At 41.9% G+C, this 21,294-nt stretch overlaps 1 protein-coding gene across 17 annotated transcripts in view; it reads left to right on the forward strand.

Moving 5' to 3' along the window:
* Window positions 1–21,294, forward strand: part of LOC105933390 (plectin) — a 146,149-nt gene that overhangs the window by 98,810 nt on the left and 26,045 nt on the right. For 8 of the 17 annotated variants that reach the window (XM_036129892.1, XM_036129894.1, XM_036129895.1 and 5 more), the window contains exons 2-14: window positions 4,750–4,811; window positions 8,973–9,062; window positions 9,693–9,728; window positions 10,960–11,037; window positions 11,125–11,229; window positions 12,669–12,835; window positions 15,811–15,926; window positions 16,014–16,117; window positions 17,307–17,426; window positions 19,345–19,440; window positions 19,530–19,657; window positions 20,772–20,865; window positions 21,133–21,287. In XM_036129892.1, coding sequence (XP_035985785.1) covers window positions 4,750–4,811; window positions 8,973–9,062; window positions 9,693–9,728; window positions 10,960–11,037; window positions 11,125–11,229; window positions 12,669–12,835; window positions 15,811–15,926; window positions 16,014–16,117; window positions 17,307–17,426; window positions 19,345–19,440; window positions 19,530–19,657; window positions 20,772–20,865; window positions 21,133–21,287 — 1,351 coding nt within the window. Of the gene's footprint in view, window positions 1–1,684; window positions 2,151–4,749; window positions 4,812–8,972; window positions 9,063–9,692; window positions 9,729–10,959; window positions 11,038–11,124; window positions 11,230–12,668; window positions 12,836–15,810; window positions 15,927–16,013; window positions 16,118–17,306; window positions 17,427–19,344; window positions 19,441–19,529; window positions 19,658–20,771; window positions 20,866–21,132; window positions 21,288–21,294 lie in introns of those variants that run through there. The other 9 variants (XM_012872888.3, XM_021321697.2, XM_012872886.3 and 6 more) reach the window with 5 other exon arrangements.

Consider the following 21,294-nt stretch of genomic DNA (forward strand, 5'->3'; position numbering starts at 1 on the left):
TAGACCAACACTGATCAAGAGTTTGGGCCCCAACACATTCTTTCTTCCTTTTTTTTTTGCACCTGCAGTGGACTTTGATGCACTGAACTAAGGACATTTTCACAAAATTATATATTTTTAATTATTTCTAAAAGGCCATTGGCATTTGATTAAATAGATTAATCCAAAGAGAACTCATTAACTTATCACTTGACTATTTTGTATTGAACTTCTTTGATTGTGGTTTTGATTTGAAAGGATTTGGGATTGATGAGTAGAGCAGGCAGCTGCACATCTGATTATTTTACATTAAGCACAGCCGGTGCTTTAGATGGATGGCACATACTGATGTATTATAACCGATTTAAAAATAAACAGCAATCATATAATGTGTGCACATCAAACTTGAAGTCCTACCAGAGTTTATTAGTTCCACGTCACGCAGATGGAGTAGTCTTAGAAGATCGTTTTTGTGTTTCTTGTTTAGATTTGTCTGCTGATTTGTCTTTCCCAGAGGAGGACTTTACATTTAATCTAGAGTCAAAGTTTTGCAAAAGCATTCATACTTCTTTAACGTTGGTCACAACCACAGACAACAGTGTGTTTTACTAGGATTTTATGTTAAAGGCCAACGTACCCTCAGCATAGCATGCCTTCCAAAACCACTATTTGCTGCAGCTCTTATCATATGTATAGACTGAAAACAAACTAAATTGGATAGACGTGAACTTGTTTTATCTTGTTCGGTCTGGAATTTAACTGGGCCATTCCCACAAGGGTGTGCTTACACATAAACCATTAAGTCGGATTGCAGCCTCTTTTTAGGTTTCCTTTCAGGTTGTCCAATTTAATTCAATCATCTACATAACAGCTCGCACCAGCTTCCTGTCCCTGGTGAAGCTTCCCCACAGCATGATGTTGCCGCTACCATGTTCTAACCTAGGGAAGGTCTGTTCCGGTCAAAGTTCAGTACGTAGTAGTTTTCCACCAATTGTTGGATTTGCATGAAGGCTGAAGTTCAATTTGGGTCAGAGCATCATCTGGATTTAACGATTAGGAACTCATTTACACTAAACATTGAAGCTTGTGGCTTTAATGTGACGAAATGCGGGAGAGATCAAGCCGAGTTATTACTTTTGCTAGTGAATGCACATGAGATTACCATCAAATAATAAACAACACACATACAGACACAGATCAAGAACTCATCTTCTGCATGTTAGGGCTGATTTCATGCATCACTGTCTAGAAAATGCAGCAGCCACTCCCTAAACTATCTCAGCCCTCTGCTCTTCCCTTTTTTTTACTGCTTTTTTAAAACGTCTGAGGATTGCCGTGAATAGGAAATGAGTAACCAGAGAGGAGGGCATGCCGCTGTACTCAGTGAATGACCGTTTTTGCCTTTTTAGGCTCTTGTTGAATGGGGTTTTACGGCTAAGCAAGTTAGCTTATTTAGTCATCCAATTGTCATTTAATGCGATAAAAAGCATAAAATCGCATCCACACCGTTTTGCATTACTTTATTACCCCCTGTGATTCAGACAGCTTCTCTGGCACAAGCAATAAAGTGATAGCACGCTCAAGTTACCACACCTCTGCCTCACCCGCCACTCCTTTCGGATCCGCTCGGTGTAAGAGGAAAGGGCGTGTCCAGAGGCCAACCCACCGTGTCCTCAACACGCTAACGTCACTAAATACACAGTGCTTCACTCACAGGGGCAGACTCAGACTCCGTAGCCCACAGGCATATCAGAGTGAGGGGAAGAAAAGAAAAAAGGGAGAGGAGAAAAAAAAAACACAGGAAGGAAAAAAGAAGGGCTGAGTCGAAACCAATGAGGGAGCGAGGAGGTTAGGAGAGGATAGAAAGACGGAGAAATCACAGGTCTGTGAAGCGTTTGGTGGAATCTGGCCACAGGACTGCATACTCTGGGACGAACCAACCGGGCCAAAGACAGAAGCAAGAAACACTGAGGTTCCTGTCAAGAGGAAACCCACCAAGGATCTCTTGTCACTTGGAGCATTATATTTTTTTGTGAGCGGTCAAAAAATGACAATGAACTCTCAACAGCAGAAGTACAGGAATTTCTCCACTGACAGTATGGGGAGAGACAGGATGCCCTCAGATGATGGGTATTACCAAGGGATGCTGAAGGCTACGGATGGGAGGAAAGGTACCAGTACGCTTCTGCTTAACACAAGATAGCTTAAGCGCAAGCTTTGATCTTAATCTGTTTCTTCAAAAATATGTGAGAAGGCGCTGGGCACAAACAACCTTTTTTTTTTTTTTTTTTTATGGGAACAGGGTCGGGCATTCTTCAGGTTGAAAAGCTTTATGTTGGGACTTGACTGTTTGGCTTCTTGTTGTTCGTAAGAAAAGCAGATATCCATAATTTCTGTTCTGTGGATAGAAATGCAATTCTCTGAGCTGTAACCACAGAGTTACCTAAAATGTACAGAAAAAAGAGGACACTCCACCCTGTAATGCATCAGCAGCTTCCTGCCTTTGCATTACTCATCAACAACAAAACATAATCAGAATTTTCCTTGAATTTCATGCACATGCTTGCAAGTTAGTCACTAGCAACGGTCTATTTTTCTTATTCTTTAGCCAAAATGATTCATTAGCTATATTTACATATGGACTCTTCCACTTTTTTTTTTTTTTTTGCTTGAAAGATAAACAAAAGTTTTGACCGTTTACTGTAAAACAGCGAGTTATAGGAAAACCTTAAACGTATCCCCAGTCATGTTTCCGTTGTGTGCTTAACGGCTGTCCTGAGCTGTTAACTTTTGGACCACAGTGAATCCTGTTTATACATCGTGTCCTTCCATGTGCGGCCTGAAGGTTACTCAGCCCCTACATGCTTTTCTGCTACCATTTACTTAAAAACAGCAGCAGGCTTTTCTTGGCCGATGCTGATGAGCCGTTTTCTTCGATATCCAATAATTATAATACATAAAAGAGAAAATAAAATGCTACATGGTTATTTGATGGATGGGGATATTTCCTGTCTTTTTTTTTTTTTTTTTTTTTTTGCCTGGTAGCATTTGTCCCTGCCCTTCACCTTATTTATTAAACTCAAAAACAAAGATTGCCTTACAAACTGTTGGATGGTGTTTATTGATTAAAAAATGGTGAGAGTTTAATACTATGAAACAAAATCAAATTTTTCAGTATTTGGCCTGTTGAGTACCAACAATATGCTGCTGGGGTTGTGGGGGGTGTTGTCATCGCATTTCCTGTCAGGGTGGCATTTTTCCTTCTTGACAGGAAGTTAAACCCACCGGGGGTCACATACCAGACCTTGGTTCACCTCGCTTTGAACATCAAACAGGGTTAAAGTTGTGACGGGGAATGGACAATGCTTCCAAGAAGATGTCATTTCATAAAGCCTGCATATTTGCTGTCTGTCAAGTGAAAAAAAAAAAAAAGAAAAGCTAAAGTAGCCTGTGGGTGTCCTTTTTCTGTTTGTGTTGAATCAGTGTTTTTCGCTTTCATGGCTGGGTGTGTCAGCGGGTGAAGGCTGTCAGGTCACACCCTCACAGCGATAAGACTGACTGGACTTTGTGTAGTGTGTAGTCCTTTTTTAACATTATATGAATGAAATCAAGCTAAGAGTTAATGAAGGAGCATTCCTTAGAAAGACATGGAGCGGATCCTAATGCTGGCTGGTTCGTGATTTCCCCCTCTCAAATGAAATCTCCGGGTTTAAGCTTGTCTTTAATTGATCTGTCAGGGATTCAGAACCAGACACGTACCCATGATGAGCATTGCAGAAACACACCTTGTGGTATTTTTTTTCCCCCCTCCAACATCACAACACTGGGGGATGATGTACGTGTTTGTTGGGTGAGTGGGTGTGTTCAGCACCTAGTTCTTGTTCTTTCTTGTTGGGAAACTGCTCCCTGTTATGGTTGTCATGCCAAGTTCCACTCACCCAGAAGATCTCTATTCACACTTCGACTTGGAGCCGAAATCTTTTCATCTTTGTGTATTTTTGTCTCAAGCGCAGCTGGCAATGATGTCAGGCAGGGAAACATAAGCTTTTTCTAGACAATGGGGGCTCATCTGCCGCCGGTGGATGTGTCCTGATGTAGCCTGAGTCAGATGCCGGTGTGCACAGAAGTGCTAAAGAGGTTTATCCACTCGGCAAGGAATCCTGTTTGTCCTACAGGAACCAAACGAGTCCGGTGTCTTTGTTTTCTACTGATTAGCTTGATGGTAACTGTCAAATGATGTTTGCAACACACCTGCTACACCTTTGGGTGTACAGAGCACTAAATAAATCAGAATTCTGAACAAAGCTTGGCTTTAAAGACATGGTCCATAATGTTCATCAAGACATCCAGAAATCTAGGAAAGGCAATTATGAAAGACTAAGGGTGCTTAAAAGGCACTTTCAGAATGTGGTTTACCCTGACCAACACTGATTGATTCAGATTAGCATTATCATCAGAACAGAAAGCAATATCGGAAGCATTTTCTAAGTTGTAACAACCGTAACTTGTGGTTGCTCAGTGGCAATTTTATCATTTATTACTTTCTAATGGGTCTCTGCTACTTTCAGCCTTATTTCAGTGTTGACTTGGGTCAACAACAAAAAAAAACCACACCATTTAGGCATAGAAACATTTTGTGAGTTCAAGTTTCATTGGTTATGCCAAACCAAAGGGCCCATACCAAAAAGCCCTCGGTATGAATACGTTTACTGTTGCATCTAGCAGCTCATGCACTTCACTTTCTATAACCGCGGTGTCTCTGTGTTCCAGATGAACGAGATCGGGTACAGAAGAAAACCTTCACAAAATGGGTTAACAAGCATTTGATTAAGGTAAGAGCCTCTTCTCTTTGTAGGAATTAAACACGCATCAAAGGTCTCACACTTGCACACATTATGCGTTCAATCGGGTTCATTTTGGAAATATATATTGTCCTGCTGTATTTCTAAATATAAGTGAATCTTACTAGATTGATTTTGTATTTGCTTTGTATAATCTGGGGTTGAGTAGCTTCAGTTTTTGCCTAGCTTTCACCTGCCAGTACGGATTTCTGTCTGAGAACTCTAATATTCAATGATATTTGCATATTACAGCATTTAGAGCAGCATTAACAGCATTCAGGCTATCAAGGGGGTCAAACAGGGTTTTACCGCTGATTGGAAGCAAGGACAGAAACATTTCTGAGTCTAACATCCTGCATTAGTGGTCAGCATGAATCGCATGACTAAAACAGGAGTCTCAGTAGGATTGATCTCAGATGAATTAAAGCAACTGTAATATGTTCAGCTGTCCTGTCATCTGCTGAAGTCTCTCTCTCTCATTGTCTCTTCTTCCATCTCTGTAACTCATCTGACTTCATTTGTGAAACCCACTGACGCGGAAAGTAGTTAACTTTGTTGTTTCCTTCACTAAGCAACCGCTGCCACGCTGATCAGTGTTGTTGCTAGAGAGACTTGGTAGATTTTTATGTTTGGTGCATTCACCCATCAAAACAAAACAAAACAAAAAAAGATATATATTTTTTTTGTTTCTGACATGCTGCTCACTAGTCAATCCTGTACTAGTAATCAGTTATGAAATATCTGGTTGACTTCATTCTTCTTTTACTACATTTGTTTTTTTTTAGCATGTGATTTTCTGTGGGTTTTACAACCCGACCATTTACCAATGGTCAGCAGAATCAGATGTCTGATCAGGTCTCCAATGAGCAGCGGAGAGATAGTATGTTCCATGCAGTTCGTCTGTCACCTGTTCATTGTTGGCATCTCGGTAAAAACTCATCCCTCCTCCTACCTGCGTAAACACACACTGACCAGTCAGCCGTTGTCTAACATTTGCCCGTGATGGCGAGGCTCACCAGGAGCCCTGGCTGTCATCAGCTGAGAAGCTGTGTAAACCTTCCATCAGCATCCGCCCGCTGTCATCCACCTCATTCTATTCTTGGGCTTTGGCCAGAAAGCCCACCAGCGAGTCATTCATTCATTCATGGATGCAAACGGGTCAGAGGAGGAATCTAGGGAGAGCCTATGCCTCACTTTAGGAAGCCTCATTAGGGCTGAAACGCCAGCCTTTTATGACATGAAGCGCCTCCTTCAGAGCGGTAAAAAATACTTTTTCCTGAGGCCATTTTTTTCTTTTAGGGAACTCCCAGTGGCAGCAAGTACGTTCACGGCTTTGTGCCGTTAAGTGTCTCCTATGCAGACACTGGACCATTCATGTACTGAGAATTAAACTAAAGGAAAAAAGTTTCCTTTCTTTTTTTTTTCCATGAATGGGCATTGCTGGCACAGTCAGAGGGTCTACTGTTGAGACTAGTTTTTGTTTCCTCTGAGTGTTGGATGGTGAGTCAAACACATCTGGTCTCAGTTAACTCCTGCTGGAAAAGGCAAATTCTGTTCTCGCCCCCAAAGCCCATGGCCACAGTAGCACGTGTTCTGGCAAACACTCGAGGGGTTGCCATCGTACCCGGATTAAACCGGACGCCATGTATGGAGCGTTTTGTAGGTTTCCACGTAGGCTGGGCCAGGTAAAACAGAACAGCACAGACGTTCCGCAGTTATGTCCCTCTGGTTTAAACCGCTGTAAATGAGATACCAGAGAGAATGTTTGAGTGGCTGTAGCTGAATAGAGCTTAAAGTAATACCGTGCTGCCCCGCCCTTACTAGGGGCTGCACACTGCCTGGCAGCTGGCTGACAGAGGGCTAATATGCTTCGTCCATGCTCACAAGAAAGACAGATTTGGCTGTTGGGAGACATTTCCAGTCACATAGAAACCTAGAAAGCCACGGCGTGGAAAGGGGGAGCACCCATCCGTACTGCTATGGCAACGTTTTAAATCAACAAATTCAAATGGTTGCTTTTCTATTAAGAATAAGAGCAACTGGGAGATGCCGGGCACGTTCCCACAGCTTCTTATGTAAAGAAAGTGATGCAGAAAAAAAAAATTACAACATTTTTACAGTATTTGCCATGCCAAGTTTCTTCCACCGGTCCATGCCTGTTCACATCAATGTAACACCTACAGGCGGGTAATCGGCTGTTTTGGACTTTGGTCGGCCCACTAAGGTTAGCAAAAACACGTTGCTATGTGCAGTGAACATCAGAAGGCCAAACACAGAAAAAGCGAGTGGAATGTGGCCTGGGAAGTGTTAACTTTTAAAGAGCACTTGCAAAGGTTAAACTGACGTTAAACTGATTTAATGACTTAATGGTTTGCTTGAAGGGCAGCAGACTAGAACCTGCCTGGTTCTTGAGCTTGCAAGAGAAAGCCTGGAATGTCAGCCCAGCTGCACAATGTGGATCTGGTTCTGTGCAGACTGCTTTTGGCTTTTCAGGTCCAAACTGGACCTAAATACAATCTAAAGCCGTGATGGAATTAAAAAAAAAAGTAAGCTCTACATCTTAAAGTATGGTGGCTCGGGCTATAAAGACATGCTAACCATAGATTGTAATGATTTCTACCTTAAAAGCTTTACAGATGAACTTGTTCTGACAACAGGTATCTTTCAGCACCAAATGTTTAGGTATACATTTACATACTCTTTAGAACAGTGGCTTGTAATTTAAGGGTGCTGACAGACGGCTCTGTAGGGCCTACTCTGAGCTACTCACAAGTCACTGTCCCCAAGAACACAAGTTTACAAGGCATGTGATCTTTTATTCAAATACAGCTTGATAATCTGTCAGAACGCATTCTTGTTATATGGTTCAATTAAGAGCAGTACAAGGCTAGATATTTCACAATACTCTGCCATGTGCAGCGGATGGCTGGATGATTGTGTCAACAGGGACCCCTAGTGGCCACACTGCATATAGCATTTTCCTCTGCAGGCAGGGAGGAACTGGTCTCACCCAGCTAAAATCTGTCAGTCTGTCTCTGTGTCTATCTGTGTGTCTGTCCGTCTGTCTGTCCATCATTCTGTCTGTCTGATCTCTAATCTACAAAATTTTTTACATTCCATGGTCTCCTTTCACTAAGCATTGGAGGACAGAGGTAGGTGATAGCATGCTGAGATAAGACTGTGTTTCATCAGTACCTGTCTTGCATGGACAGATGCCCCAGGGCGTCCCTTCTACTCTTTTGTCCCAAGCTCTCACCCACTACCCAAGATCAAGTTTCCTGGCACAGTCACACTTTTTTTTTTTTTCCTTGTCTTTACTGCTCTGTGTTGTCTCACTGCCCGGTTGCAGTTGCACCACAAACTGCTTTATATTACAAATAGCCGTTGTCCATTCTACGAAATGCAGTCCAAACGTTCACTTTTTTTATCACTTAGGTTGACTCTCTCTTTTATTTTAGACTCTTATCTGTAATTTTTTATTTTTTTTAATCTTGGCAGCTGCTATTTGGCATCTGTAGCTGCAGTCAGGCTTGGCTCCTTAAGGCTCTGCATTCCTAACCTGTGTAGAAGTTAGTTCAAGTTATGCACAAATGACTGCTAAGCGCTGACACTGTTGCAGCAGAACATGTTTTAAGTCGTTTCCTTTTCGTTATCGTCCTTGACTTTTGGAGTTTTGTTGGTACCATAAATCACAAGAAAGAGTGAAACTCTAGATAACTGAAAGAAGATAGGTAAGCTTATGTTCTATATATCCAGTACTGTTGCATTCGCCATATGATTTACAGACAAACCAGAATCCTGCAGAATTTTTTTTTTTTTTGGGTATGCTGAAAAACTATAGTTCTCCTAGATGAAGTAAATAAAATACAAAGGCATCACTGTTACATAGTTTACAGGCATGTTACAAAACTGTAGCAGAGACTTGATAATGATATTGAGCATTCATCAGTGTAGATAGTGTCTGCTCAATATAACATGAAATTTACTCCCCTTGGCATGCCTGATATGGCTGTCCTCACCTCTTCATCCCAATAAACATAGCATATATTGAGGGCTCACCATCAATAAAACATTGATTTTCTGTGTATTTCTCTGTGTTTGCATGTCCTGGTGACCCATCTTCTGCTGTGTTTCCTTTTTCTCCCCCGACAGTCACAGCGTCATGTGACAGATCTGTATGAAGACCTGAGGGATGGACATAACCTGATTTCACTGCTGGAGGTCCTCTCCGGGGAAACTCTGGTAAGTACAGGCTGGACATGGAGGTGTCCTGCGTCGATTTGCCTCAGCAGTGCTGCAAACCTGACCCTAATGCTGCCTTATGACTTCATATAACCTGACATTCAGTTCCTGTTGGAACAAATCTGATTAAATCGCAATAAAGATGTCAATCACATGCTAAGGTTGAGCCAAACCTGGGTACATACAATTCTGCATTAGCCAGCTCTTGTAACACTTGTGTCTGCAAGCACCTACTTGTTATGTTACTTATTTATTTTGGTTCATTTTTTTATTATATTTTTGGATGTTTCTTCATTGATCAAATCCAGCTACAGGCAGTTGTATTTTTCTTTTCTTTCTTTTGCCTTGGGCTTCAGATCTGTACAGTTTCTCTGCTACAGCTGCTGTACTTCACCGCTACTAACATCAACTCCACCTCTGCCCATCTTCTGAATGCCTTTAAAAACTGTGACACATTAATAGCGTCGCTCTGGTCTGTCTGTCTGTGAAAAGTTCTCCAATATGATCCACAGTGCTATTCTACTCCTCTTTCCTCCTCTTTCCTCTTCGTCCATTTTCCTCCCCCTTAACTTCTGTTCTGATCTTTGCTGTTTGGCCTCCGCCTGCTTTTCGTCACATTTCGCTTGCTAGCCGAGGGAGAAAGACGTGGGCAGGAGCGTTCGGCTGGTGAGTGGCTTTGGAACCTACCGTCCGTCCCACTGTCATGATTCACCTGCTCTCTGTCACTAAGTTGGCTTTTGCATGGCATCTACAAAACTCCACTGTGGAGAGTCATCCTCCTGCGGATCCCTAAGTTTCTTTCATTGACGAGCTTTTCGGTATATGCGGCTGCTTGGGAGAAAAATAAAAAAAATGTACTAATCACAACTTTTTGGCCAATTTCTAACATTTGATTTTGGTAAAGTAGTGACCTGCCAGACATGACAAACTCCAATTTTAGAAGTAAAATACGGAATATAAAAAGCAGATTTTTTTTTTTTTTTTTTTTTTACTGTATCGTACCCTGGTCATTGATTATGGATGTTTGGAGCCGAGGCGACATGACAACACTGTGTGAGAAAGCAGTTTCAGGAAAGCAGGTTTTACTGTTTTAAAGCAAACTTATTACAAAGTTTAAGTTTTAGTCTAGCATTTGGGTTCTTATGTTGGGGGTTAGCAAGGCTGTAAAATAGCCCTGTTCATTCATTTTATGTAAAAAATGCTGTTCTTTGCCTGAATCTGAACCTGAGATGTGCCGTCATTTACAAATCAGCTCCAAACACAGCAATTATACATTATTGCATTCTTCTTTCCTCATATCGTCTGAAAGTCTCTCCTTTGCTCCCTCACAGGCTGTATTGCCTGCAGACATGTCCTAGAAAGTACGGCTTCTTTTTAAATATATCTTCCTACATCTCTGTGCCTCCTTTGACTTCATTTTTAAACAGCTCAGGTACAACATGAACGTAGCTGACTGAATCCTCTTCCCTCAGCAACTGCTTCCACTTGGAAGAGTGTTGCTAACGGTACAGCCTGGTTGTTCTCGGCTTCGTCCGTTCACAGATCAGACAGAGTCCAACCGGCCATTCTATCTGGTCTATTATTTTGACACAGCTATAGCAATACACTGAATAATCCATTCATCTTTGTTGCTTACTGGTGAAAAACAGGACTAAGTTAGATCAGGAATTACAGCAAGGATCAGGAGTTTGTGGTAACATACAGGCGAGATATATGCTTTCATTATTTCTGAATTTTTATTTGCTATTTTATTCATGTTTTTATTATCTCATCATTTGATCTTAGCTCATGCTTGTTGCGCCACTGAGCCAAGTGGACTATCCCTGACTGTGCTGGCTGCACCGAGGGTTCACGCCGTAACTAACTTTCTTCTTTATGTCTCCTTGATCCCTTTCAGCCCAGAGAGAAAGGACGCATGCGGTTCCACAAACTGCAGAATGTACAGATAGCACTTGACTTCCTGAAACACCGACAGGTACGACGTTTAAAAGGGCGGGTTTAGTATCACCTGCGAGTGCCTGACGGTCGTCAACATGTAATGGCTGTTTTTTTGTTCCGACAGGTCAAGCTGGTCAACATCAGAAATGACGACATAGCAGACGGGAACCCCAAGCTGACGCTGGGGTTAATATGGACCATCATCCTCCACTTCCAGGTCTCCTCCTCTGTCAGTGTTATGTTTCTTTTTTATTATTACTCTCACCCTCTGTCTCTGGGACCTCGGCTGCTGCTTCTCCATCTCCTCGGGATCGATCAGTGGGGACTTCTCATCTAGATTCATTTACTCTCACCATATTCCACCAAGTAACAGACTAACGTTGCTGAATTTCAACTGTTTTCAAATGCATTAGGGTGTGCCGGTATGAGTCACTCTCTCCCATCTTCCCAAGGGGAGGGCGTGGCATGTGGAGTATCCAAATTGTTGGCTTACTGTTCTCCCGGTTCCCGGTCCCACCCCAAATATCCAGGCTTTATTGTAACTTTTTCCTGTGTGTGCCAAGGGCTGCCAGGCAGAGATCCACGGGCATGAGCCTTACAGATCTGGTATCATCCAACTTCCCATCCAAAAGTTCAGTTTGAGTGTAGATTTCAAAAAAAAAAGAGAAGAAAGAAAGAAAAGTGTGAGACACGCTGATGAGAATATGTAGTAATTCCATCTGCCGTGTCCTGCAGATGGAGCGTCTTTATACTTTGATACAATGGTGAATAAGAGCAGGCAGCTGGGAGGTGGTTTCTGGTGAGTCACTGAGGCTCTGGGGTGAATAGAAAAACATTGCCCTGGAATCAAATAATAATGGAGTATTAAATCCATCAGGCTGATTAAACAGCAATTATTGAATATAGAAGAAAGGATAGGTAACAGCAATTTAGTCAGATGCGTATGCTTTTTACTAAAGCAGTTGGATTAAAGGCAGCTTGTGGGAGAGGTTTTTCCCTTTTAAAACATTTATGAACCTTATCCTGCGTTTTGGGAATTCTGGACGATTTGCAGATTAGAGTCTGAGACTCGCTGCCAGCTATGAGTCATCTTTTCTATGCCCGAAGTCCCCAAATGTAAACTTATCTGGACGCCAGAGACGGAGTCATGTTTTTTTTTTTTTTTTTTTTTTTTTTTTTTACTTTACACTAAGCCATGCATAAATCCTGATAGGTTCTGTAAAAACAAATAGTTATAGTCCCGACCACATGTGGTATCCACCTGATAAAGATATTAAAAAAAGCTTTACAATAATGTCTGGTTTCATTAACGATAGTAAATCTCATTCTATAAGTGGAAATACCCCTATTAGTTTTACGACTATGTTTTAGCATCATGCTTTTAGTCTGGCACTTTGCATCTTCTGATCCTAATAAAGTCGTTATGTGTTAAGTGAAAGATAAACTCTAGAGTTGATTAATAAATAATAATCATCTTGGCCTAAGAAATTAACTCTGGTGGTGTTCAATAGTTCCATTTAATTGGATCTTTTTGGTTTCCACTACTTTCTATTTTTTCCCCCCCCCCCCCCCACACATTTCTTCAACATACACTATCCAGAAATTCTCCACCTTCTATTGGCTTAAAATTCTTTCTTTTTTTTTCTTCCCCTCTCCGTCTGGCATCAGATTTCAGACATTCAGATCAACGGCCAGTCAGAAGACATGACGGCCAAGGAGAAGCTGCTGCTCTGGTCCAAGAGGATGACAGACGGCTACCAGGGCATCCGCTGCGACAACTTCACCACCAGCTGGAGGGACGGCAAGCTCTTCAACGCTGTCATACACAAGCACTAGTGAGTGTGGAAAGCGACGCCGTCTCAATACCAACGATATCCAATCAAATCTGACGCAAGCGGAGGCAGGACGGTCCGCCGCGGATCGCTGCCCCGGCATGCTACCTCTCGTTTTTACTCAACATACGCGCCCTGTGGCGATAGAAAGCTGACAAATGAGCAGACCTTTTTCATCACGTTTTTTTTTTTTTTTTTAATACTGAGCGCAGTTCAGCAGGAGTGAGTGTTTGGAACTCTCTCAGATGTCAGATTACCTTTCCTGTTGCCAGTTCAAACCTGCTGTCTGATTAGATCTCGACACGACGTCTGCTGCTAAAAACTTTGTACATAACAACAGTGACCTTGCTGCTTTATGATGCTGAGGTCGATGCACTGGGAAGGACAGGCACTGGGTGCTTTCCAGGGTCACGCATCTTTAGCAATACCTTGACTGCCTATAGTGTGCACTCCTAGATAACGTATGGGCGTAGCGAGCTGTAAAATCTTGTTGTTTTACTTTCCAAATGATTTCTTCTGATCCTTCTCTTGTTACCAAACCTGACACGGCGCAGCCTCCTGCTAGCTTAGTGCATTATGGGTTTAAGCCTAAACCTTAAAAGCCTTCAGGGCTCATATAATAGCAGATGATCCGCTATTATACGAGTAGTAATTATTTGCTGCCTTTGGTTTTCTGTTGAGCAACTGTGATTTAACTTTAATTGCTCAAAACCTGGCGTTTTTACTAGAGATCTTGATGTTGTCCCTTCAATACGTTGAATCACCATAAGATGGCGTGTAATTTTCGTCAAACGAGCTTCAGATTATTTATTTCTTTTGTGTGTGTGTGTGTGTGTTTACATCCTGGGAGGTGAAGACAGATCTTTTTCTCAGGAGGATTCAACAATGAAGACGACCATTGGCTGGTTTCAGAGCAAAGTCTGTGCGCAAACAGGAGAAAAGCAGGATTAAATAAGATTGATGTTTCTGTTTCTGTCGGGCTATTATGATTTGAATGAAATAGGTACCTGCAGGGGCAAGTTTTCTGAAGTTTAAACCTACCTACACTTTTTCTTTTTTTTTTCCCTCCTGTTTTAGACTCAATGCTTGCTCTACGCTGCTTTTCATAAAGGCTAGGGGTGTGGCGTGTGGGTGTAGCTGTGAAGCGCTGTGAAACCTGTACCGCTGATCTGTTCTGGGGCAGAAGTCAGTGATACTGCAGCAGTAGTGAAATCGCTCTTTGAGTTTGTGTCCATGGGTCCGACCTGGATTGCAGACCTGCAGCTGAAGATCGATAAGGCATAACTCAGAGTAGTGGCTTGGTCGGGCCACTAGGAGGCTTTTTCAACTGATCTGTCCTTTATCACATTCCTGGCGACATCCAGAAGACCATGGACTCCTGGGACAATACAGGATGGATCTTTAAGCGATGGTCAATCCCGTTGTAAGGTTCTTTTTTGACTGAGGACATGCAACTATAACCAGAACTGCTTCTCTACAGTCCTTTTACCTCCTGCTGCTTGAGGACCGGCCTGCAGACGTCAAAATGCTCAGTCTGAAAAAGAAATCTAAGCAGAAGAAGGGGAGCTTTTTCCGGGCTTTTTCCGGATCCGTCGCCGACGTGGATGACAGGGTGATCATGTTGTGCGAGGAGATCCCATCCGAGGCGTCCTCCTGGGACTCCGGGCACGGCTCCCACAGCTCAGGGGCCCGCTCCAGCAGCGACGAACTGGGCCAGGGATGGAGGTCTCGAAGCGTTCAGCGAACAGCGGCAAAGAGCGCGAGCCCGTCTCCTAGACCCGCCAGACGGTGTTCTGTTAGAGAAGTCCGTCATGTGGAACCTGCTGCTGTGTACGCACCAGCCGCTGGCCATTCCACTCTGCGTTTCAGAGAGCTGTACGAGTTCAATCTGCTTTGGTTTCTAATATGTTAGAACTGCATTTGCATTGAGTTTTTTTTTTTTTTTTTTACAAATTCAACTTTGGAGGTTTAAAAAACGCAGCTGAACCCGGGGGAACGCTTATCTGATGGTGATTCAAAGCTGCGTGGTTGGTACCTGCGGATGAATAATGAACGGGGGCGAGGTTATGCGATGCATTCAATCATTCTTTTCTGCACTCCAGAGTCTTGAACTCTTGTCTCCTGGTGGAGTCAAGCTGCGGCTGGTCGCTGACTTAAAATGTGTCAGCTTTGATTCTGTTAGCTGCTCAGTAAATTACATTCCACCTATAGATGTGCCAGGAAGAGTCAAACAGCCAGAGGACAAAAAGGCAGGTGCTCACATAGGTTTCTCAGAAATTGGAACAGGTGGGCCTTTTTACAGCATTTAGCCGTTGGCACAAAGTCTTAAACAACTCTGCTGCCAATAAATTTGTAAATCCGTTTAAATCGCACAAATGATTAACGTACATTGATCCTATTGATGCTTTATTCTGTGAAGTGCAACCCAGTTGCCATGATACTCCATTACACATCCAAACCACTGTAGCAGTGGTTTGGATGTGTAATGGAGTATCATGTCATTCCTTCACTGCAAAAACAGAACTGAAAATAACTAAAATTCTCTTGAAATGAGTGCATTTGTCCTTGATTTGAGCAGGTAAATAAGAGGATTTGCCAATGGAATAAGATAGTTGCACTTAAAATAGGAACAGCTCATCTCCATCAACTTATTTCAAGTGCAGGGTGTCTAATTATCTTATTTTAGGGGTAAAGATACTCGTTCCATTGGCAGATCATCTTATGTACCTGCTCAAATCAAGGATAAATACACTAACTTTAAGATCATTTTACTTATTTTTAGATCCGTTTTTGCAGTGTTTACTTTCCACAGCAGTTTTGCATTTTCTGCAAGCACGTACATTCATATTTACACTTAATTCTAATGAAACCTAATGAAAATGTGGTACGGTGTCTCTCTAGACTTTTCAGCTTTAGAGCTTCTCCTCTTTGTCTACAATGATTTTTTTTTTTGACCCGTTTGTTTTTCTTCTCACCAGCCCCAGACTCATTGACATGGGCAAAGTGTACCGACAGACCAACCTGGAAAACCTGGAACAGGCTTTCGGTGTGGCTGAAAGAGACCTGGGAGTGACCCGCCTCCTGGACCCTGAAGGTATGACTGGCCAACGTCCGTTCTAGCCCAAAGAGGAGCATCTCCTGTTGAATGCCGCCAAACGTGATGTTATCTTCACCTTTCCAGATGTCGATGTCCCACATCCCGACGAGAAATCCATCATCACTTATGTTTCATCTCTGTATGACGTCATGCCTCGTATTGATGCCCATGATGGCGCCAGAGCTAATGTAAGCAGACCTTGAGCCTTAGCGAAAGCTTTGATGCGTACTTTCCACGACAGAATGGCGGATTTATGAAGACGATATATCAGATGTAATCTAAAATTAAGAAGCTGGCGATTTGCGTTTCTTTTCAGTTATCCATCATAATGTTTGTACCTATAGAAAATTTTTCCATTTCATTTTGTTGTAAAAAAAATGTGTCTTCATTGTGTTTTATTAGGACGTCACACAATAAATCAAAAAAGGAGGGTTGAATGTTTTTTGCATCTTCTAATAGTTTTTCTTCCTGGATTGAGCTGTATTTAGCTCCATCCATCTCCTTATCATCAATGAGTTTCCCTGCCCCTGCCGAATAAACACATCCCCACAGCAAAACGCTGCAGTTACTACTTTTAAGGGTGGGGGGTGATGTGTTCAGGGTGATGTGCAGTTTTCTGCCTCACAAAATGCTTTGCGTTAAGGCCAGAAACTTCAGTTTTGTTCTTTGTCCCCAACATGTCTTTTGGGTTTCTTATTGCTTTTCTTTAAAAAAAAAAAAAAAAAAAGATTTATTGAATGCAATACCAGTAGTTGTCCTTTTGCAAGATTCTCTCACCTGAGCTTTGAAGCCCCGCAGTTCCCCCAGAATTACCATGGGTTAGTCAATCACAAAAAAATCAGTCATATAAACACATAAATAAATAATCAATAGTCTAGATTGAGGTTGTAAGATGACATATCCATCCATCCATCCATTTTCTAACTCGCTTATCCCTATTGGGGTCACGAGGGGTGCGGGTGACTATCTCCATCTGTCAGTGGGGGAGAGGGGGGGTACACCCTGGACAGGTCGAAAGATGACATAATGTTTTTTAATCAAAAGGCTTGAATACTTTCCTCCTAAAATTAATTAAGATGTAAAAAATTGTTTTCCTTAAGTTTTCTTCCTAATGCCCGTTTTAGGTAAAGGGAGGATATGACACTAAAACATATCCTATGCAAAAAAAAAAGTTTTTAAGAATCTCCTGCCTTGAGTCTCTTCCCGTTGTTTATCCCGTCTCCAGCCTCCGCCTTTAAACACAAGACATGGATTGTTGCTACCTAATTGAATTCTGGGTGGTGTATTAGCCAAGCAAATTGGACCCGCCACAGAATAGGAGCCCTCCTGTCTGTTGTTGTCATAGTCTCATGCTGCTTTCTGCTGTGTTGGCTGCAGGACCTGGAGCTGCGCTGGCAGGAATATTACGAGCTGGTCACCCTTCTGCTCCAGTGGATCCGCCACCATGTCACCATCTTCGAGGAAAGAAAGTTCCCCAGCAGCTACGAGGAGACTGAGGTGAGCTTTGACCCAAACGTTCTGCTGTCGTTACGCCGTCTGGATGCTTTAAATCTGAAGACCTTTCCAAAAGCACACGTTTGGATTAATATCCTTGGAGGGGGGGGGGGGTAAAAAAGAGAATTGTGTGAAAATTGTTTTGGCAGCCGCCCATTGTGGGATCAAAGAGCGCACATAAATGTAATCTGGCTATATTCATGGGTATTGTTAAGTAGCCGGGGGCAGAACCAGAGTTGAGTAAATACAGCCAAAATGGTTCATTTGATCCTGAAGAGACTCACCACCCTGCCACTCCCTGTCTGCGCCGCTGAAAAACAAAAACATTATTTTATGGTGGAAGTTTTCTTTCATTAGCCGTGGGGATCATCAAAAGCGTTGGATTTTCAATAGTGGATGTACTCTTTAAAACCGACCCACACCGTTGTGTGTGTGGAACATGTTGGCCTCCCATTAAAGGGTGTGAGTTGATGTGACTCTGTTATAGGTTTGATTGAATTTACACCAGTCATGGGAACATGCCCTTTCAGAAGAGTTCTCTGCAGGCCAAGATGTTCATGTGATGTTTGATTTACTTATCTTTTGAAGGAATTTAGACCCTTTGATTGGAGAACAGTGGCCAATTTAACAACATAACTTTAACTGAATCAAGTAAACCTAACTCTTTACTGCTGAGACGTAGAATTGAACAACACCCAAAGCACAGCTTGAAAAAGTTGTTGTTCAAAAGTCTAAATCTAGATAAGCTCAAAGATCCGGAATAACTAGGGATGAAGTGATTCTTTTCATCATGTCCTTACAATTTATGCAAACGGTTGTATGTCTGTGATCCTAAGGCACTTTCATTTTTGACAGTAAAGCATAAATATTAACTCAAACCTTAACCTTAAAGTTGACAAACCTTTTCTGCCTGAACAGATAGTGCCTTTTAATTTAAGAATTTAAAAATGTGCAAAATCATTAAATTTAACTTAATTTCTGGCACCTCCAGAAATATACCAAACTCTTTCATGGTAAAAAAAGGATCAAATGGTGTTGTTACTGTTAAAAAGAAAAATAACATCAATTTGTTGGAATTAAATTAATGGAGCAATAAGTAGCAATGACACCTAGTGTTTCAATTCGGAACGACACACAAAAAAAGCATAGCCCTCTCAGAGGGTGTAGTCAAGTCAAGAGAGACAAGGATGTTGCCCAAGATGACGAGTGAAGACAAATTAGCCAAAGTAAGTTGTTGTGCAAATACTTTTGTAAAAAAAACAAAAACAAAAGTTGAGCTGTGTTTTGGGAACTAGGAAATAAACATGGGCTGCACACTGCGACTAAGTAGTTCCACACCCTACCTCTAATTTTGAAAGGAGATAAATGTGATTAAGACACTGTTGATGAAGAGGACCGATTGTTTATAGGGAATGTTACTTTCATCTCAGGGGAACAAATGAAAATGATTTTGGTTAATTCTACAGTAAATGTCTTACTCTTTGCTCCTTTAAGGTTTAGATAAAACTCCTAAAAATCAACGTTCTCTCACAAATTAATTTGTAATAGAAAAGAGGTGTATTTGTTTCCAGCCATACAACTCAAAAATGCTTTCTAAGTGTTAGCATAAGCTATTCACTGCATGTCGTAAGTATGACATGGTCTGTATTAGTAGGATTTTTTGCTGAAGGAGGAATTTGCAGGAATGACAGCCAGCCCAATGCAGGCTCACCGACTCTGTGATTGGACAAAAGTCTTTAATAATTAAGCTCTTTAGATATTTTCTTTGCAGTTTTATTTAATTGTTTGAACACAAAACCATAAAACCTGAAAGCCTCATGCTTTGACGTTCTAACGCATGATGACTTTGTGACTAGGATCTAAAACATCTAAAATATCTTTAGGGGATGTCTTAAACGTGTTCTTCTGTTTTGACTTCCAGCTTCTTTGGCGTCAGTTCTTGAAGTTCAAGGAGACAGAGCTGCCGGTAAAAGAGTCCGACAAAAGCCACTCCAAACACATCTACCAGTCCTTTGAGGCAAGTATATATATTTTTTTCTTAGCTCTCTTGCACTCAGTGATGTATCCATGAATAACCAGGGTTACGTATTTTCTACTTTACCACAGAGTGCGGTGCATGCCGGCCAGGTTAAGGTACCCCCCGGATACCATCCCATCGATGTGGAGAAGGAGTGGGGCCGACTTCACGTGGCCATACTTGAGAGAGAACGACTGCTCAGGATTGAGTTTGAAAGGTTAGGAATCACATTTTTAGATTCACATTGTGCATCTGTACCAGAGATGTGGAAATAACAAGTGAGTGGTATAAGTACTGTAGACTGAAGATACAGAAAAGGTTTTTTTTTAAGAACCGGTCAGATGTGGGGACCACTAGTAATCTTAGGGTGGCACAGTAAAACAAAAAAGCCATCTCAGAATTTCAGGTGTCACATTTAGGTATATCATTATTTCAAAACTCAAAATGCAGATCAGAAAAACAAAAAATCGTGTTACTATTTTTGGATTATTTGAAACGACCTACCAATTGGTAAACAAATGTTTTTGAGTCGCTGTATACCAAAAATCCTCAGATTGTTATATGTTAGTACATACATGATGCTGCCCCACTCGAAAATAGAAACTGTTTCCATGAATTTAAAATACTGCAACGCTTTTCATTATTTTATCCAATCATGTCATCCTGAGATCCATTGAGGGTCTAGGTCTTTAATGTGGCCTGGACCCTGAAAACTATGAAGTACTAAAAAAAATTAAGAATTAATATAAATGACAGAAATGGGTATTGCCATGTTGCATTTCTTGGAGACATGTAATTTTTGCTTCCATATTCATATGTAAAAACATTATGCATATGAGACTGTCTGGACTGAGGGAGGAAGGTGAGGGACCAGCAAGTAGATAGAGTTGACCTCTAACCTCATTAGCCCCCTAACCTGATTGGATCTGTGCAGCAGAGAAGATGCAGTGGGCCTAGCTCAATAAGGATGGGTCACAAAGGGTCTTTATCTCGATACTACTGGGCAGTGATCGGATGCCAAAGAAAGTCTGTCTGCTTTCTTCTATTTTGACTACTAAGACCAGTATCACTTAATTAACTGTTGTAAAGGAATGTTGTAGCCAGTTGCATGCTGGCCTCCGATCTTTCAGTGAAAGACCTGCTTCTCTCAAGTTGTTTGGTCTTTGCAACCGACAGAGAAATAGACGTATTTGTATCTGATCAAACAGTAGACAGATGGTACCGAAGAATCGTGAAGAGCTGGCTTACCCCATAATAATACAAATCAGGATTGTATTACTGTTGTGTTTCACTGCTCTTACATGTGCTGCATGGATTTGTATCTTATCCAGGTTGGAGAGGTTGCAGAGGATTTTCAGTAAAGTCCAGATGGAGTCAGGGTTGTGTGATGATCATCTCAATCATCTGGACAGTCTGCTGCAGAAGGTTTGTGTCTTTTCCTACTTAACTAAAAGCTCAATCGACGGAAAGAAAAATAGTTTGACCACATGGCGCTCGGGTCATGCCTTAGTCATTTTGACATTTGACAAACATTTCAAGTATTCAATTCACTGTTTAGAAACCATAGAGTAAGCGAAAATAGAACGTGGGTGCTGTTTAAAATAATACCTACAGCTTCACAGTAGAAAAAAACCACCTGCATTGGTTTGACGAGGTTAAAACTCAGATTTCTGATGCCTCTCTTTGTTTCAGGACATTGCTCTGCTGAACGCAGGGAAACCAGCGCAGCACACAGCGGAGGTGGACAGGGAGCTGGACAAGGCAGAAAACACCATCCGCCTGCTCTTTAATGATGTTCAGATTCTCAAGGATGGGCGCCACCCTCAGGCGGAACAGATGTATCGCAGGTGAGTT

The sequence above is a fragment of the Fundulus heteroclitus genome, chromosome 3 (genome assembly GCF_011125445.2).
Source record: "Fundulus heteroclitus isolate FHET01 chromosome 3, MU-UCD_Fhet_4.1, whole genome shotgun sequence".
NCBI lineage: Eukaryota > Metazoa > Chordata > Actinopteri > Cyprinodontiformes > Fundulidae > Fundulus > Fundulus heteroclitus.